We start from the raw sequence: 15,823 nt of genomic DNA on the forward strand, positions 1-15,823 counted from the left end.
GGTAGCTTTTTATTTTGAAAAATTAAAAACCAGAAAAGTAACAAAAATACTATGTTGAGGGGCGCCTGGGTGGCTCAGTGGGTTAAGCCTCTGCCTTCAGCTCAGGTCATGATCTCAGGGTCCTGGGATGGAGCCCCATATCGGGCTCTCTGCTCAGTAGGGAGCCTGCTTCCTCCTCTCTCTCTCTGCCTGCCTCTCTTCCTACTTGTGATCTCTGTCAAATAAATAAATAAATAAAATATTAAAAAAAAAAATACTATGTTGAGGACTTAGGTACCTTTTGTGTGCTAATAACCAGTTGCCCATAGCCATATTTGCCTTATTTAGATACTCTTTTTTTTTTTTTTTAAGTTTTTATTTATTTATTTGACTGAGAGAAATCACAAGAAGACGGAGAGGCGGGCAGAGAGAGAGAGGGAAGCAGGCTCCCTGCTGAGCAGAGAGCCCGACACGGGACTCGATCCCAGGACCCTGAGATCATGACCTGAGCCGAAGGCAGCGGCCCAATCCACTGAGCCACCCAGGCGCCTAGATACTCTTTTTTTAATGAACCATTTGAATAGAACACTTCGGACCTAAGTACTTTATCATATATTTTCCAACAAGACCATTCTCTTATATAAAACCACAATACAATTGTCATATTAAGGTGACTGCATTGATACAGTATTGTTAGCTAATTGAGACACCTGGGTGGCTCAGATGGTTAAGCCTCTGCTTTCAGCTCAGGTCATGGTCCCAGCATCCTGGCATTGAGTCCCACATTGGGCTCTCTTGCTCAGTAGGGAGCTGCTCCCCCTGCTTTTGCTCTCTCTCTGTCAAATAAATAAAATCTTTTAAAAACAGGGACGCCTGGGTGGCTCAGTTGGTTAAGCAGCTGCCTTCGGCTCAGGTCATGATCCCAGCGTCCTGGGATCGAGTCCCACATCGGGCTCCTTGCTCAGCAGGGAGCCTGCTTCTCCCTCTGCCTCTGCCTGCCATTCTGTCTGCCTGTGCTCGCTCTCTTCCTCTCTCTGATAAATAAATAAAATCTTAAAAAAAAAAAATCTTTTAAAAACAAACGAAAAAACCCCCAGTATTGTTAGCTAATATACCAGTTACCTAAGGAAGACATTTTTTTAGTCCATGGAAGTCTGTTTGCTTCAACAGTTAAGTCTCTTGTACTCCTCTCTTTACTTTACAGTTCTGCACAGATTGGGACATAATCTCAGTGGTGATACAATAAATATCAATATGGGATACTTTAATCCGTGGTGGGACAGCTAAAAAGGGATATTTTAATATTTTTTAAAGTATTTTGAAAAATAAAAACTTGGCAGGGACCTGGGTGGCATGGTTGGGCAGCTGCCTTCGGCTCAGGTCATGATCCTGGAGTGCTGGGATCGAACTGCATTGGGCTCTCCACGAGGAGCCTGCTTCCCTCCGACCTCCTCTCTCGTGTACTCTTTCATGGTCTCTCTCTCAAATAAAATCTTCTTAAAAATAAAAAACTTGCATAAATGTAAGAAAATTACATTTTTATTTAGTGGTCTAGTATACATGACAGGGAACCTTGGCTTGCCACTGCTCCAGTATGTTTATCAGTTGGGATTTTTTTTTTAATGCAGGAAGCAAAAAAAAAATTTAAGCATAAAAGCGGTTTATAAAATCAAGATATTGGATACTCCCACATTTACAGGAAGGTTATAGAACCTGGCTTAGCAAATGTTCAGGAAAACAAGACAGCTGTCAGGCCCACAGTCCTTACCAAGGCACAGACTGACTGTCCCAGAAATGATGTTACTACCACATCCACTGAGGACCAAATACCACAGTTTTCACTTTCACTGGATGTGGGACTCCACTGCTGTTTGCCACCAAAATGTATTTTCTTTTTTCTCTGCTTCTTTAATCCTCTCTTTGTCTTCTGTGTTCAGGTCTCTTTCCCTAATCAGCCCAACCTGGATCACATGTAAGGGAGACTGCAGAACCATATCAAGCCTTTTCAGCTTCTGTAGAGAAGTGAGCCTCTGCCATAGAGTGAGGATTCAGAACCCTCCCACCCCTAAAATAATCCACTATACCTGTAACAAATCTGTGCTGTTAATTGGAAATCCTTTGGCTTCAGAAACAATAGAATGTAACAAAGTATGGAACAGCTAAAGAAACATAGGTACATAAAGATGAGAATGAGCTTTGTAAAGTATAGTGCATTCTACAAACTAAGAAACTTGTTTATTCTTCCATTGAAAGTATGGTGAGTATAAAAAGAATCTGTAGTTTTCAAATTTGGGTTCTCCATTTCCGATTAATTAATTTATTTAGCAGATAGAGTTGGAAAGTAAGATGTGTGAGATTTTTTTTTTTTTAAGATTTTTTTTAATTTATTTGACAGATAGAGATCACAAGTAGGCAGAGAGGCAGGCAGAGAGAGAGAGAGGAGGAAGCAGGCTCCCTGCTGAGCAGAGAGCCCAATTCGGGACTCGATCCCAGGACCCTGAGATCATGACCTGAGCCGAAGGCAGCGGCTTAACCCACTGAGCCACCCAGGCGCCCTAGAATTGGAAAGTAATAACATTAAGTTGCTTCTAAAAATTTGAAGTAGGGGGACGCCTGAGTCCCACATCAGGCTCCTTGCTCGGCAGGGAGCCTGCTTCTCTCTCTGCCTCTGCCTGCCATTCTGTCTGCCTGTGCTCGCTCGCTCTGCTCTCTCTCTCTCTGATAAATAAATAAAGTCTTTAAAAAAAAAAAAAAAGATTTAAAAAAAATAAAAAAAATAAAATAAAAATTTGAAGTAGGTATTAATGATTAACTTATTGGTGAAAAGCAAAACTAATGGATTATTTTTATTTGCATGAGAAGGGAAAAGATTTTGTCATTTGGTTTCTTGGATATGAACTTACTGTGTTACTCGTAGTTTATTGTAATGATGTTGACGGTTGAGAGCAAGTTGTTTGCGAAACTTCCCCCTGAAGAGCTTTTCTCTAGACAGGTATATGTAGAGTTAATTGATAGAGGCTCCTGGAGTTTACAGTATACCACAGGTCACATTGAGTTGTAAAGTAATATAAATCCTAGTGCTTTTTAAAGTCAATTTTTAAAATTATATATCTTCAAGTAGGTAATATCACTCAAAATATTTCTCAGAAAATTAGACAGTTTTGCAAAGAGTAAAAGAAATTCCGTTCCCTAAATACTGCCCACTTGATGCTAGATTGTCGAGCTTTACCAAAATAGATGTTAGAGCCATTTTTTCATTTAGACATAAAGCAATTCTGAGATTCTCTTACAGGCATGAAGAGTCAGGTGAAAATAGACATGGAAGAGTTCTAGAGATAGTACAGAGTTCTCCTATAACCTTTGCCCAGGTTCCCTTAATGTTGACATCTTACAAAACTGCGTTATAGTTACCAAAAGTAAGAAATTGACATTGTACAATACTATTAACTACAAGGTTTATTCGAGTATCCCCAGTTTTTCTGCTAATGTCCTTTCTCTATTCTGGGATCCAGTCCAAGATCCTACATTGCATGTAGTTGTCTTATCTCTTTACCCTCCTTTAATATGTGAGGGGATGCATTTCATGACTGTGGCAGTCTTGTGAGGGTAGTATTTTTTCACTATACAATGGCTACCTTTTTTTTTTTCTTCAACACTGTTAATTAGAATTGAGTCACTAAGACTAACCTACACTCAAGAAGAGGGAAATAAAGCTCCACTTCATAGAGGGAGGTTTGGACATATGTTAAAACAACCAATTTATTGGTTAAAAACCAATCATTAAATATTTTAGCGGAGGCACTCTGAGGCTCTACACATACCCTATTTCTCCTTATTTCTCCTATTTTAGCGGGGGCACTCTGAGGCTCTACACATACCCTATTTCTCCTTAAAATTTGCATCAACTGAAGATCCGTGGGTGGATCTCACCAGTAGCAGTTACTACTGTACTGGCTTTCTGGTGATTTTCCTCATTCCTTCTACATTGATTAATTAGAGTTCTCCCAGAAAAAGTTAACTCCTCTCCCCAAATCTAGGTTATAGTCAAGGATTAGTCATTGCATTGGTTATCAGTGTCTTTCAGGTTTCTTTTAATCAAAAACAGTCCTCTCTTTTTAAAGATTTTTTTAGGACAATTTTTTTTTCAAGAGATCAAGTTGTCTTATATTCCCCATCTGAATTTGTATAATTGTTTTATATGCCCAGTATTCTATAAACTTTTTTAAAGTTATTAGAGAGTGCCCACACAAGCAGCGGGAGGGGCAGAGGGAGAGGGAGAAACAGCCTCTCCACTGAGCAAGGACCCTGGATGTGGCACTCTGTCCCAGGACATTGGGATCATGGCCTGACCTGAAGGCAAACATTTAACCAACTGAGCCACTCAGGCATCCCCCAGTATTTTACAACTTGGGTTTAAGTTTATGCTTAATTAGATTCAAGTGAGACTTTTGTATATAAATACTTCATAGGTGATATTGTATGATATAGTATACGGAAATGTCTGTCTATAAAAACGATTTTAAAGTTCGATCTCAGGTAAAACAGCCAAAGCTTTTTCTTTTAAGGTAGTTTTCCCTTTGCAGTGTTCAGTAATCTGTGTAATAATAACTTTGGCACCCTGCAAATACCATTTTCACACAGTTGGTTCACCTAATGGTTTTGTAGCTATTAGTGATTCTTACCTGAATTAATCATTTCAGTAGGGCTTTTGCATTGTTTACTAATTTAATTCTCTCTACACTTATTGACTAGCATTTTTCTGTAAAGGAGTTTTTTCCTCATCATCTAGAACTATTAGATTATACTACACTGGGGATGCCTGGGTGGCTTATTCGATTAAGCATCTGCCCTCAGCTCAGGTCATGACCCCAGGGTCCTGGCATCGAGTCCCGAATTGGGCTCCTTGCTCTGCAGAGTCTGCTTCTCTCTCTGACAAATAAAATCTTAAAAAAAAAAAAAAAAACAAAACTGGGGCGCCTGGGTGGCTCATTGGGTTAAAGCCTCTGTCTTTGGCTCCGGGTGGTGATGTCAGGGTCCTGGGATGGAGCCCCCGCATTGGGCTCTCTGCTCAGCGGGGAGCGTACTTCCTCCTGTCTCTGCTTGCCTCTCTGCCTACTTGTGATCTCTTGTCTGTCAAATAAATAAAACCTTTTTAAAAAAAATTGTGCTATCCCTTAAAATATATATATATACTACACTGGAGTTTCTACTCAAAGCACGATAAATTCCTAATTCTTTCCCTTTAATTACAGATACTCAGAATAAGGACATGATGTAATAATCTGTGTGGTTTTGGGTTTTTGTTTTTTAAGATTTTTATTTATTTGACAGAACACAAGCAGGGGGAGTGGCAGGCAAAGGGAGAGGGAGTAGCAGACTCCCCGGGCCCCCTGCTGTGTGGTTTTGTAATAAAGTATTTACACTAAGTTTGTTAGTCACCGAAGCCTATTACCTGTTAAAAGTCTCTCCTGGAATCCTTCTCTACACTTCTACACTTATCACTGATTAGTGATATTCATGGGAAGTTTTCCCATCCCTTTGTGTCCGTATGTAATACCTAATAAGTAATTTACCCATGATTTTTCAAAAATATATTTATTGTAGGGGTGCCTGCATGGCTCAGATGGTTAAGCATCTCCCTTTGGCTCAGGTCATAATCCCAAGATCCTGGGATTGAGCCCCACATCAGGGGTCCCTGCTTTGTGGGGAGCCTGCTTCTCCCTCTCTGTCTACTGTTTCCCCTGCTTGTGCTCTTCTTGGCTCTCTTCTGTCAAATAAATAAATCTTTAAATACACACACACACACAGTGTAAACCGAAGTATACCTAAATTGGACAGTGTAAAGGTGACGCGAGCAAAACCCCTGCATCCCGCCAGGAGGTCGTGATGTGTAAAGAAGAGATAGAGAAATGGATATGATGTAACTCACTTGATCTTTATTGGGACGAGGTCCGCACCACTATCATGGTCCAGTCACAGTCTGCTGAAGTTGTCACGGAGAAGGAGACGTCGCCTCACAATCTAGACAGAGAGGTCACCGCAGAAGTTGAGACTGAGAACCAGCGAGTGGTCGGCAACGAAACTGTCGTTCCCCGACAGGGAACTCGCTTCACCTCAGTCCAACCCGATGCCTCTTTATATACTGTGCTAAGTCTCCTTCAAAAACACATTACATCACTTATTTTTCTCATGCTTACACACCAAAAACACACACATGTCGAAAACATGTTTTAGTCTACGATATTTCGCATAAGTTAAAAATATTTACAACTTTTTACTCTGCGCTAATCTTACCACTACAAGCATATGGTCTAGGCTTACTTGCTATGTGGTTAGTTTGTATTTTGTTCCTTTTGCCTGTTTTTCATTTAGTAGGGGTTTGCACTTACTACATATTATTTATTTATTTATTCATTCATTTATTTATTCCACTTTATTTATTAAAGGTTCGTACTCACTACAAAAGGGAATTGTGTGGATTAAAAATTGAGGAAATTTTAATGTTCTCAGTAATACTGAAGAAGTAATTTTAAAGCTTCACAAGATTGATTGTATTAAATGTTCTATGTGTCTGATGAGTCATTTGAGATCTTTTAAAAATTTTTTAAAGATTTTATTTTTGTGAGAGAGAGAGCACTCACAGGTGCTTGTATGAGGGGGTGGAGGGTATCAGGTGGGGACAGGCAGAGGGAGAAGCAGACTCCCTGCTGAGTATGGAGGGATCCTGCTGCGGGACTTATTCAGAGGACCTTGTTGGGATCATGACCAAAGCCAAAGGCAGACTGCTTAACCAACTGAGCCACCCAGATGTCCTCATTTGAGAGTTTTTGAAAGCAGATCTTCCTAAGGTAAGCCTACAGACTTAGAAACACCAGGCTTATTTTACAAAACCTTGACTAAATAAACACACACACGGGATTCCCCTTTACGACTGATGTCCATGAGATTACAAGTAGCGTGTCATGTGTCTGCTTTGAAAGAAATTTTGAAGTCTTGGCCAACTTTTGGAACCTGTTCCCGGTGGTGTAGTTCAATGCAGAGATCTGTCTATTCCCCAGATTTCTTTTTCAGTAAGCAACTTTAGAAACTGATGCAAAGGAGCAAATTTAAAATGGTAAGTTGTTTTTCTTTGTGTTTCAGATATGTCGGCAACCTTTCCAGAGATGTGACAGAAGCTCTAATTCTCCAGCTGTTTAGCCAGATTGGACCTTGTAAAAACTGCAAAATGATTATGGATGTAAGGGTATTTTACTTAGTTAACTTTCTTCCTCTTTAATGGATTAGTTAACTCCGTTACTTCCAGGAACCCTCTCTCTCTCTCTCTCTCTCTTTTTTTTTTTTTTTTTTTAAAGAACAGTTTTATTTTTTAAGTATGTTCTGCACTCAACATGGGGTTCAAACTCATGACCCTGAGGTCAAGAGTTGCATGCTGGGGCGCCTGGGTGGCTCAGTGGGTAAGGCCGCTGCCTTCGGCTCAGCTCATGATCTCAGGGTCCTGGGATCAAGTCCCGAATCCGGCTCTCTGCTCAGCGGGGAGCCTGCTTCCTCCTCTCTCTCTCTCTCTCTCTCTCTCTCTGCCTACTTGTGATCTCTCTCTGTCAAATAAATAATAAAATCTTTAAAAAAAAAAAAAAAAGAGTTGCATGCTTTACCAAGCCAGCCAGGTGCCTCTCTTCCAGGAACTCTTAAATTAGTTTATATAGGGGTGCATGACTGACTCAGTAGGAACAGCATGGGACTCTTGATCTTGGAATAATGAGTTTGAACTCCACATTGGGTGAAGAGATTACTAAAAAAAAATTAAACTTAAAAAAGAAAACTGCAGGGTCTTCATTTTTTTTTTTTAAGTAGTTTATACAGTCTAAATTCCTAGTAATTTTAGTGAATTTAAGTCAGTCTTAGCCACTGAGTTTAGCTTATTTTACTAATAAATAAAGGAGGAAGAGAATAGAACTAATCATTTTTAGAGCAAATAAGAACTATATGTAGGCTCTTGTTTTAAGGTACATTGAGGTATCAGTATTTTTTCTTATGTGGTGTCAGTTGATTGGCTAATCTGGAATTCAGTTATTACAATTACATTGGAAAATTAGGTTAAAAAAAAATAAACTGTGAAAGTGTTTAAGTGTGTGGGTGTGTTTTTAACCTTTAAATGCCCTGATTAAAGCTTTTCTTGCATTGTGGCAGTTCCTGTCCATCAGACCTTACCATATAGAAAAACATTGTATCATTCATCTGTAATTGCTGTTAATCCTGAATCATAGTGTGTGTAAAAAGACAAGTCTAGGGGCACCTGGGTGGCTCAGTTATTAAGCGTCTGCCTTCGGCTTAGGTCATGATCCCAGGGTCCTGGGATCGAGCCCCGCATCGGGCTCCCTGCTCTGAGGGAAGCCTGCTTCTCCCTCTCCCACTCACCCTGCTTGTGTTCCCTCTCTTGCTGTGTCTCTCTCTGTCAAAAAAAAAAGGGGGGGGGCGCCTGGGTGGCTCAGTGGGTTAAAGCCTCTGCCTTCTGCTCAGATCATGATCCCAGGGTCCTGGGATCGAGCCCCACATCGGGCTCTCTGCTCAGCAAGGAGCCTGCTTCCTCCTCTCTCTCTTCCTGCCCCTCTGCCTAGTTGTGATCTCTGTCTGTCAAATAAATAAATAAAATCTTTAAAAAAAAAAAAAAAGACCAGTCTAAATATCAGTCTATTCATACTGTTGGACTGATGTTCATAGATATGAATTTTATACTCTGGAGTATGAAGGCTGATAGTATGAATGCTTAGATCTTTTTATCTAACAGGTGCAGTTTTTTCTGGGTACAAATTATATAAAATTAATATTCTTTTTTCATTTGATTGTGCTGAAATCTAGGCTACTTTATGTAACGACATTCTAATGTTTGACAACATTGACCTTTGTAATAGAATTACCATTAAGTGTAGTGTTAGTTTGAATTATGTAATTTTTAAAACATTTTTATATTATTTACTTTTTTTTGAAGATTTTTAAAGATTTATTAAATTTAGAGAGGGAGAGGGAGAGAGCCCACCACACAGAGGTGCAGAGCCCGCCACAGAGCTTTATCCCAGGACCCTGAGATCATGACCTAAGTAGGATGATTAACCGACTAAGCCATACAAACGCCCCTCTTTAATATTTTTAAAATAAAACAATTATCGGGACGCCTGGGTGGCTCAGTTGGTTAAGCGGCTGCCTTCGGCTCAGGTCATGATCCCAGCGTCCTGGGATCGAGTCCCACATCGGGCTCCTTGCTCCGCAGGGAGCCTGCTTCTCCCTCTGACTCTTCCTTCCACTCTGTCTGCCTGTGCTTGCTCTCATTCACTCTCTCTCTGACAAATAAATAAATAAAATCTTAAAAAATAAATAAATAAATAAATAAAACAATTATCTCAGTATTTAAAATTATAAAAATTCCTCCTCACTCTAACATTCTTAATAATCATTGCCAGTGACTTTTTAAACGATTAATTTCCTTGTAGCAAAATAGTAATTTCTTTATTCTAATGTCATTCGATTTTAAATTTTGATTTCAAATTTTGAATTTTGCTTAGGGGTTTATGGAAAGAGTTAAAAAATGGAGTCTAAGTCATTTTGTATTTTGCAGATAGGTATAAAATATGGGGTGTTTTTCCTTCTTTAATTTACAATAAAGCATCCAAGATGCACATATCAGACCTCCATTACTTGGAACACCAGAAAAGAGAATTTTTAAGAGATGATAAGCAAAAAATTGATGTCAGAAAGTCCACATTCTGGGGACTCCTGGGTGGCTCAGTTGGTTAAGCAGCTGCTTTCGGCTCAGGTCATGATCCCAGTGTCCTGGGATCGAATCCCACATCGGGCTCCTTGCTCCGCAGGGAGCCTGCTTCTTCCTCTGACTCTGCCTGCCACTCTGTCTGCCTGTGCTCTCTCTCTCTCTGAAAAATAAATAAATAAAATCTTAAAAAAAAAAAAAAAATAAAGTCCACATTCTGAAACCTATTCTAAAAACTTTATCAGAAAACCTCTTCACTTTTCAGAACCTGAAATAGGTTTAAGAAGGTTGGCTTGATATTTTCTGCTACTTAGTTAGAAGCAGCAAGGATATGTGTACATTGATAGCAGTAAAAGGTAACATTTATCAGGGAAGGGAGATGGGATCATGGGTGGCTCAGTTGGTAAGCGTCTGCCTTCAGTTCAGGTCATGATCCCAAGGTTCTGGGGTTGAGTCCCACGTCCTCCTTGCTCAGTGGGAAGCCTGCTTCTCCCTCTCCTCCCTCTGCTTGTGTTCTGTCTCTTGCCATCTCGCTCTCTGTCAAATAAATAAATAAAACCTTAAAAACAACAGGGGAGAGAGAGGAAAGATAATTAAAAGCCAGTACTGAGACTTGAAAGTGTAAGAGTCTAGTCAAACTCCACTAACATCTGTAGCACAAAGAAATAGTTATATGAGGAATGTGTGTGTGGTTTCTATATGTATCCATCTAAAATTAGGATAATCATTAATACAAGATTAAATTATATGTAGTATTAAAGAATAACTTGTTGAAGAAGACAGTGTTCTTTAAGACCATTTAATTTTTTGAAGTGTCTACTTCCTAATCTAAAGATTAACTCATGGACTAGACCCCTTCATTTTCCTTGGCCTGATATTTGAGATATATAAAACTTCACAGAATTTTAAGGTAATGGGTGTATACAACTTGAATTTGGCTTTTGTGTTTCTTTCAACAGACAGCTGGAAATGATCCATATTGTTTTGTGGAGTTTTATGAGCATCGTCATGCAGCTGCAGCACTGGCTGCTATGAATGGGCGGAAGATAATGGGTAAGGTAAGCTGTCATATTTAAAGAAGGTGACTTGAAAATTTTAAGTTGTATATAGGTTTTATTGGGTTTTTTTTAACTATTCCTTTCTTTCTTTCATTATTGAGAGTGCACATGAGCGGGGGTGGCAGGGAGGACAGAGGGAGAGGGAGGATCCCAAACAGCCTCCATGCTCAGTGCAGAGCCCAACATGATCTCACAACCCCAGGATCATGACCTGAGCCAAAATCAAGAGTCAGACACTTAACCAACTGAGCCACCCAGATGCCCCCAATTTGATTACCTTTTAGAGGCATTATATCACTTCATAGCAGAAGGTCACATTTAATATTTAAAAGATGGAATAAAGCTTTTTAGAGGGCATTGTTTATGTTGGTGTTCTTCAAGATTCCTCACACATTGTAAATACTAAAATATTTGTTGAATTACTCAAGGTTGGATAAAACCTCTAGAACTTTGGGTACTAATGGAGAAGAATAAAAAGAAAGAAATGATTGTTACTTTAGATAAGAAAAGTTATTTGAATGTTAACAGAGAAGTGTGTAAGATTAGGTTTGCCAGCATTTGAGGAAGTATAGGTTAAAAGGTAAGTATTGAAACTTTGACCAGAACTGTTATCCTCTTGAATGTTTCATCTCCAGCATATGCCTTCCTGTGTGTTTATAGATGCAAATCTTGTTATATATGTTTTTGAGCTTTATTTTTATGGAATATAAATATAGAAACATTTTTTTAGGAAGTCAAAGTGAATTGGGCAACAACCCCCAGCAGTCAAAAGAAAGATACAAGCAGTAAGTATATTTTATACTCTTTGAATATTTGTTTTTATTATACACAGTAGTTTTATTGTAAAGCATATAAACATCGTACATGTTTGCAGTAATGTTTTGATCGTTATCCTAAGATATGATTGAATGTGTTTGTGTTAATAAATTTAAGAACAAATCTAATCTTTGTCATCAGGTAGTACCGTTGTCAGCACACAGCGTTCACAAGGTAATTGTATCTTCTTAAACATAAAATGAAATCTCTTGAAAGGGTATTCACTAACCACTTGAAGTTTTTTTGTTTGATATTTGGGGGTGGTGGGAGGGAGGGGGTCGTGTTTCTGTTTGTCTCTCTGGCAGTATTTTTCCCCCTTCTTCCCAACGTTGACCAAATGTGGCTTGTCCACTACTTTGGTGCTATTTCAAGCTCTCTGATCCCCTTGGTAGCAGCTGATGCCTTAGAAATACTTTCTCACCTTTCACCAACTAAATAAAGGGCAAGATACCCTGCTTTCTTGAGGTCACGATCTGTGCTACATACCAGATCTGCCGATTGCTTGAGTTGCTCCCAAAACAGCGTTTCCCAAATGGCAACCCAGTATGTTGCTTAAAGCCTGCCAGATGGGGGTCATTTTTCTTTCCAAATATACTTTGTCAAAGTTGATGTATGTGTTCCTTTTAAAGTGTTGATCCAACTATTTTGTATTTTTAAAGTGTTTCTTTTTTGAATGTTGTCTTTAAAAAAAAAACACTTCACATTTGGAATCGTTATTTCTCTCCAATGCTTTTTTGATGGCTCTGATATAAAGTGAAGGGATTACTGTTTTCATTCTGTTGCCTTCAGTCTTAGTTCACTTGCACATGGATTCACATAAACTGAATGGTGTAATGTCTGGGCAACCAAAACTGTTGGCTTTTGAGAAAACTGTCAAATACTTTAACATCAAACTGTTGCATTGCAAGGTATTTCTTTGATTGTTCTTCACAAAATATGGTTAAACCAAGTATATTATGTAGCTAGCTTCAGCAAATTGTCTTAACTGAGGCAAATCTAGTCTACATAACTCACAATACCACTATTTTATTTTAATTTTAAAACCTTAATGTAGTGGTAAACTGGATAAATGTAATCACTATTAGAATGGTAATTAAGTCATTAATTTTTTTTTGCAAAGCTTGTTATATATTATTAGTTTATTTTCTTAGACCAGTGTAATAATTGGCTGTAAGTAGAAATATAACTGTCAGTTTCCAGTTAGAGATAGCAGTCTTTAAGAGAATCTTTCCTATATTATCACCTTCATTCATTATAAAATTTATAGGATCTGTATAGATATAGGCTAGTGTTATACTTAATCCATAAATTAAGATTATTTTATTGAATAGATTTTAGTATATCTTAAATTCTAAAATTTTATTTTTCTTTTCACTTCCCCCTCCTTCCTCTTATAAGATCATTTCCATGTCTTTGTTGGTGATCTCAGTCCAGAAATTACAACTGAAGATATAAAAGCTGCTTTTGCACCATTTGGAAGAATATCGTAAGTAACAGGAGATAAATTTAAATGGATTTTAATTAGAAACAGGCTTATATAGAATTTGAAAATCTGTTATGAATTTTAACCCTTCCACATAATTCGTTATGTTGTTTAGAGATCATTTAAGCCATTAACAGCCAAAGATTGTTTCCCCAATGATAAATCTTTTGTCTTCCAAGTATTTTAAAATCCTTTTTCAGTTAGCATTAGCTCTTGAGACAAATTTGCTATGGTACATATTGTTTCTTATGTAAGTGTCTTGCTTAGCTTGGACATAATCTTTAGTAATCTTGTGCTCTGACTGAGGAATTTAGACTCTTGGGGTACTTCTATGATACCATGCATTTTGTATTAATATATTTTAACAAAAAGAAACCTTAACAATTCAACCTAAAAAGCAGTTAAATATTAATCCCCAGATATCTACCCTTTTGTCGTTGTTACTTTTAAAAATAATGCCTTTTAGTATTTTGTGGAGCAATGTTTTGGTTGCATTTCTTAATAGTCGTATAGTTTCTAGGCCCTTTGTAAGTAGCTCACTCAAGGTATTGTTCATCATAAAAGAATCTTAATATTTTGAAAAGCATGCCATAAGGGAGTAAGAATAAGTTGATTATAGTATTAGAAGTACTTGTTGAATTTAGAAAACAGAATCTTGGGGTTTCTGGTTGCTTTTTTATTGTTGTTCCAGCTAGAAGAGTAGTAAAAAGGAAACGTTAGCTTTGGTTTGGTTTGAGGAACAGAACAACAGCAGAGATGAGAAGGTGAGGAGACTAGAAAGTAAATGCCAATAGTATTGGTAGTAAATCTGGGGAGTGTTCATTTGAAGAGTTGTAGTTCATTGGTAGGAGGATGAAAATGAACAGTGACCAAAGAATGGTCATAGGTAGAGGCCAACTTTTTTTTTTTTTTTTTGGTAGAGGCCAACTTTAAAGGCAGGCAGATTAGAGTTTATAAATGGACTCTTTTTCGTTGTCTGTGAGAACAAATTAGGAAAATAAGTAAAGTTCTAGTTTCTTGATTGTTCCCTTTAATCTGTCAGTAGGGTGTTGATGATGGTTAGCTTGCTTTCAAATACCTAGACTGGAAGGTGTTAACCTTTGGCAGCTCCAAAGCTCTATAAGTGTACAAAATTTTGTGTTTGTTTTCTTTTTGGTGTGGAGTATCTTTTTAAGTTTTATCCTATTTTCAGAGTAGTCACAGGACCATAAAAGGATTAAAGAAGGATTAAAGAACCCTGATCTAGATCTTTGCTGCTTCCTCCTTAGAGAATCCTTTCAGAAATAAGTAAGACTTAAAAATATATTTCAAGGCTAACATGTCCTGAAACTTAACTTTAAGAAGAAAGAAATTTTCTAACATTTTAACAGATTCAATAGCTATCTTATTAAATGCTTTGATTTTGATTAAAGTAGCTTTTCTGAAAACATGGGGATTTTAATTTGGGATTAGATAAAGATTGTTTAACAATCAGCAAGTTTAAGTTTACATGACATTCTAATTTTAATAATGACTTTTTAATCATGGATCAGTAATTTCTTTTTGTTAAATATGTTGGTATCATAATTATAGTCTAGATTCTTTTATGATCAACCATGATTTTTTTTTTGTGAAGCCTTTATAATTTACAATTTATGGATTATAATTTTCAGTGGAGGTAATATATAATGTCTGAGTTTTACGCTACCCAAGGAGTTACTGTTTCTAAATTTAAAAGAACCCTTTTTAGTTGGCAGCATCATTTCCCGATTTTTTTGTTAAAGGAAATAAATTGGTAAATACATATATTAAACAGTTCTCATGATAGCCAGATATTCTCTGTAGAGATCCTGCAACAGTTCTCAGTTTATAGATGGTGTTCAGTAAGTGGTGGCCTGTTAAAATATGTAGTATGAAAGATACGGTACTTTCCTACACTAATTTATACAGTTTATACTCTATTACTTGAACTTAGCGTAGTCTAACAAATTTTGGTATAAAAGTGAATCAACTACCAAATTAAATGCATGTGTACCATACCGATAATTTAATAAGTATTTTTTCATATTGAGAAGTGACTTGCATTAGTTTTCCCTTTTCACCAGCACCTCTTTGTCATTTTGACCCTAAACACTTAATAAATCACTCCTAAATTGATCAAAATATGCTTATGTATACTTTAATATAAAATTATATTGCATGGCTTTCTGACTTGGGTTTTTGTTGTGAAAGTGCCTGTTTTGTTCATGTGTCCTGAGAGAACAAGCATTGTGACATACCTGGCTAACTTAAAAGCAGATTGCCTGTGAAGCACAATTTGAGTCCCAATTTTTTGAGGTATGGAGTTTTAGCTATCATGGCTGGGTTTTTTTACTCAATCTCAAATAATAGGGCTCTGGTTATTTTGCAGAGTATCTCTGAAGAATGGACAGAATTGCCCTGGCTAACTACAAGCTACGGTTCACAGTGGATAAATGTTGGCGTGCTTTTTTACTTTCTGACTTTTTAAAATTTTGCTTTTATATCTTATAGTTTCCAATCAATCTTATACGATTGTTATTTTAAAATTCAGTATAAAATCTTTTCTTATATAGTTTAAAACTAAAGTGTGTGTCTAGTGTTTTTCTTCAATGATTTATTAACATTTCTGAAAACATCAAGTTCTCAAAATTTACCCATAGTCCAAAAGGGGGGTGCAATTGATCTGAGAAAACAAAATAATTTAATTAATTTAGGAAATATACAGCT

The 15,823-nt window shown here is 37.4% G+C and overlaps 1 protein-coding gene across 32 annotated transcripts in view; it reads left to right on the forward strand.

Moving 5' to 3' along the window:
* TIA1 (TIA1 cytotoxic granule associated RNA binding protein) overlaps positions 1–15,823 on the forward strand; it is a 34,944-nt gene that overhangs the window by 4,181 nt on the left and 14,940 nt on the right. For 9 of the 32 annotated variants that reach the window (XR_014315100.1, XR_014315101.1, XR_014315104.1 and 6 more), the window contains 5 exons: positions 7,120–7,216; positions 10,699–10,797; positions 11,528–11,582; positions 11,755–11,787; positions 13,012–13,099. Coding sequence is in view for 16 of the 32 variants with exons in the window: in XM_082744081.1 (XP_082600207.1) it covers positions 7,120–7,216; positions 10,699–10,797; positions 11,528–11,582; positions 11,755–11,787; positions 13,012–13,099 (372 nt within the window). In the remaining 16 variants the exon portion in view is untranslated. Of the gene's footprint in view, positions 1–7,119; positions 7,223–10,698; positions 10,798–11,527; positions 11,583–11,754; positions 11,788–12,402; positions 12,522–13,011; positions 13,100–14,288; positions 14,372–15,307; positions 15,413–15,485; positions 15,552–15,823 lie in introns of those variants that run through there. The other 23 variants (XR_014315102.1, XR_014315107.1, XM_082744070.1 and 20 more) reach the window with 10 other exon arrangements.

The sequence above is a fragment of the Mustela nivalis genome, assembly GCF_964662115.1.
Source record: "Mustela nivalis genome assembly, chromosome: 8".
Taxonomy (NCBI): domain Eukaryota; kingdom Metazoa; phylum Chordata; class Mammalia; order Carnivora; family Mustelidae; genus Mustela; species Mustela nivalis.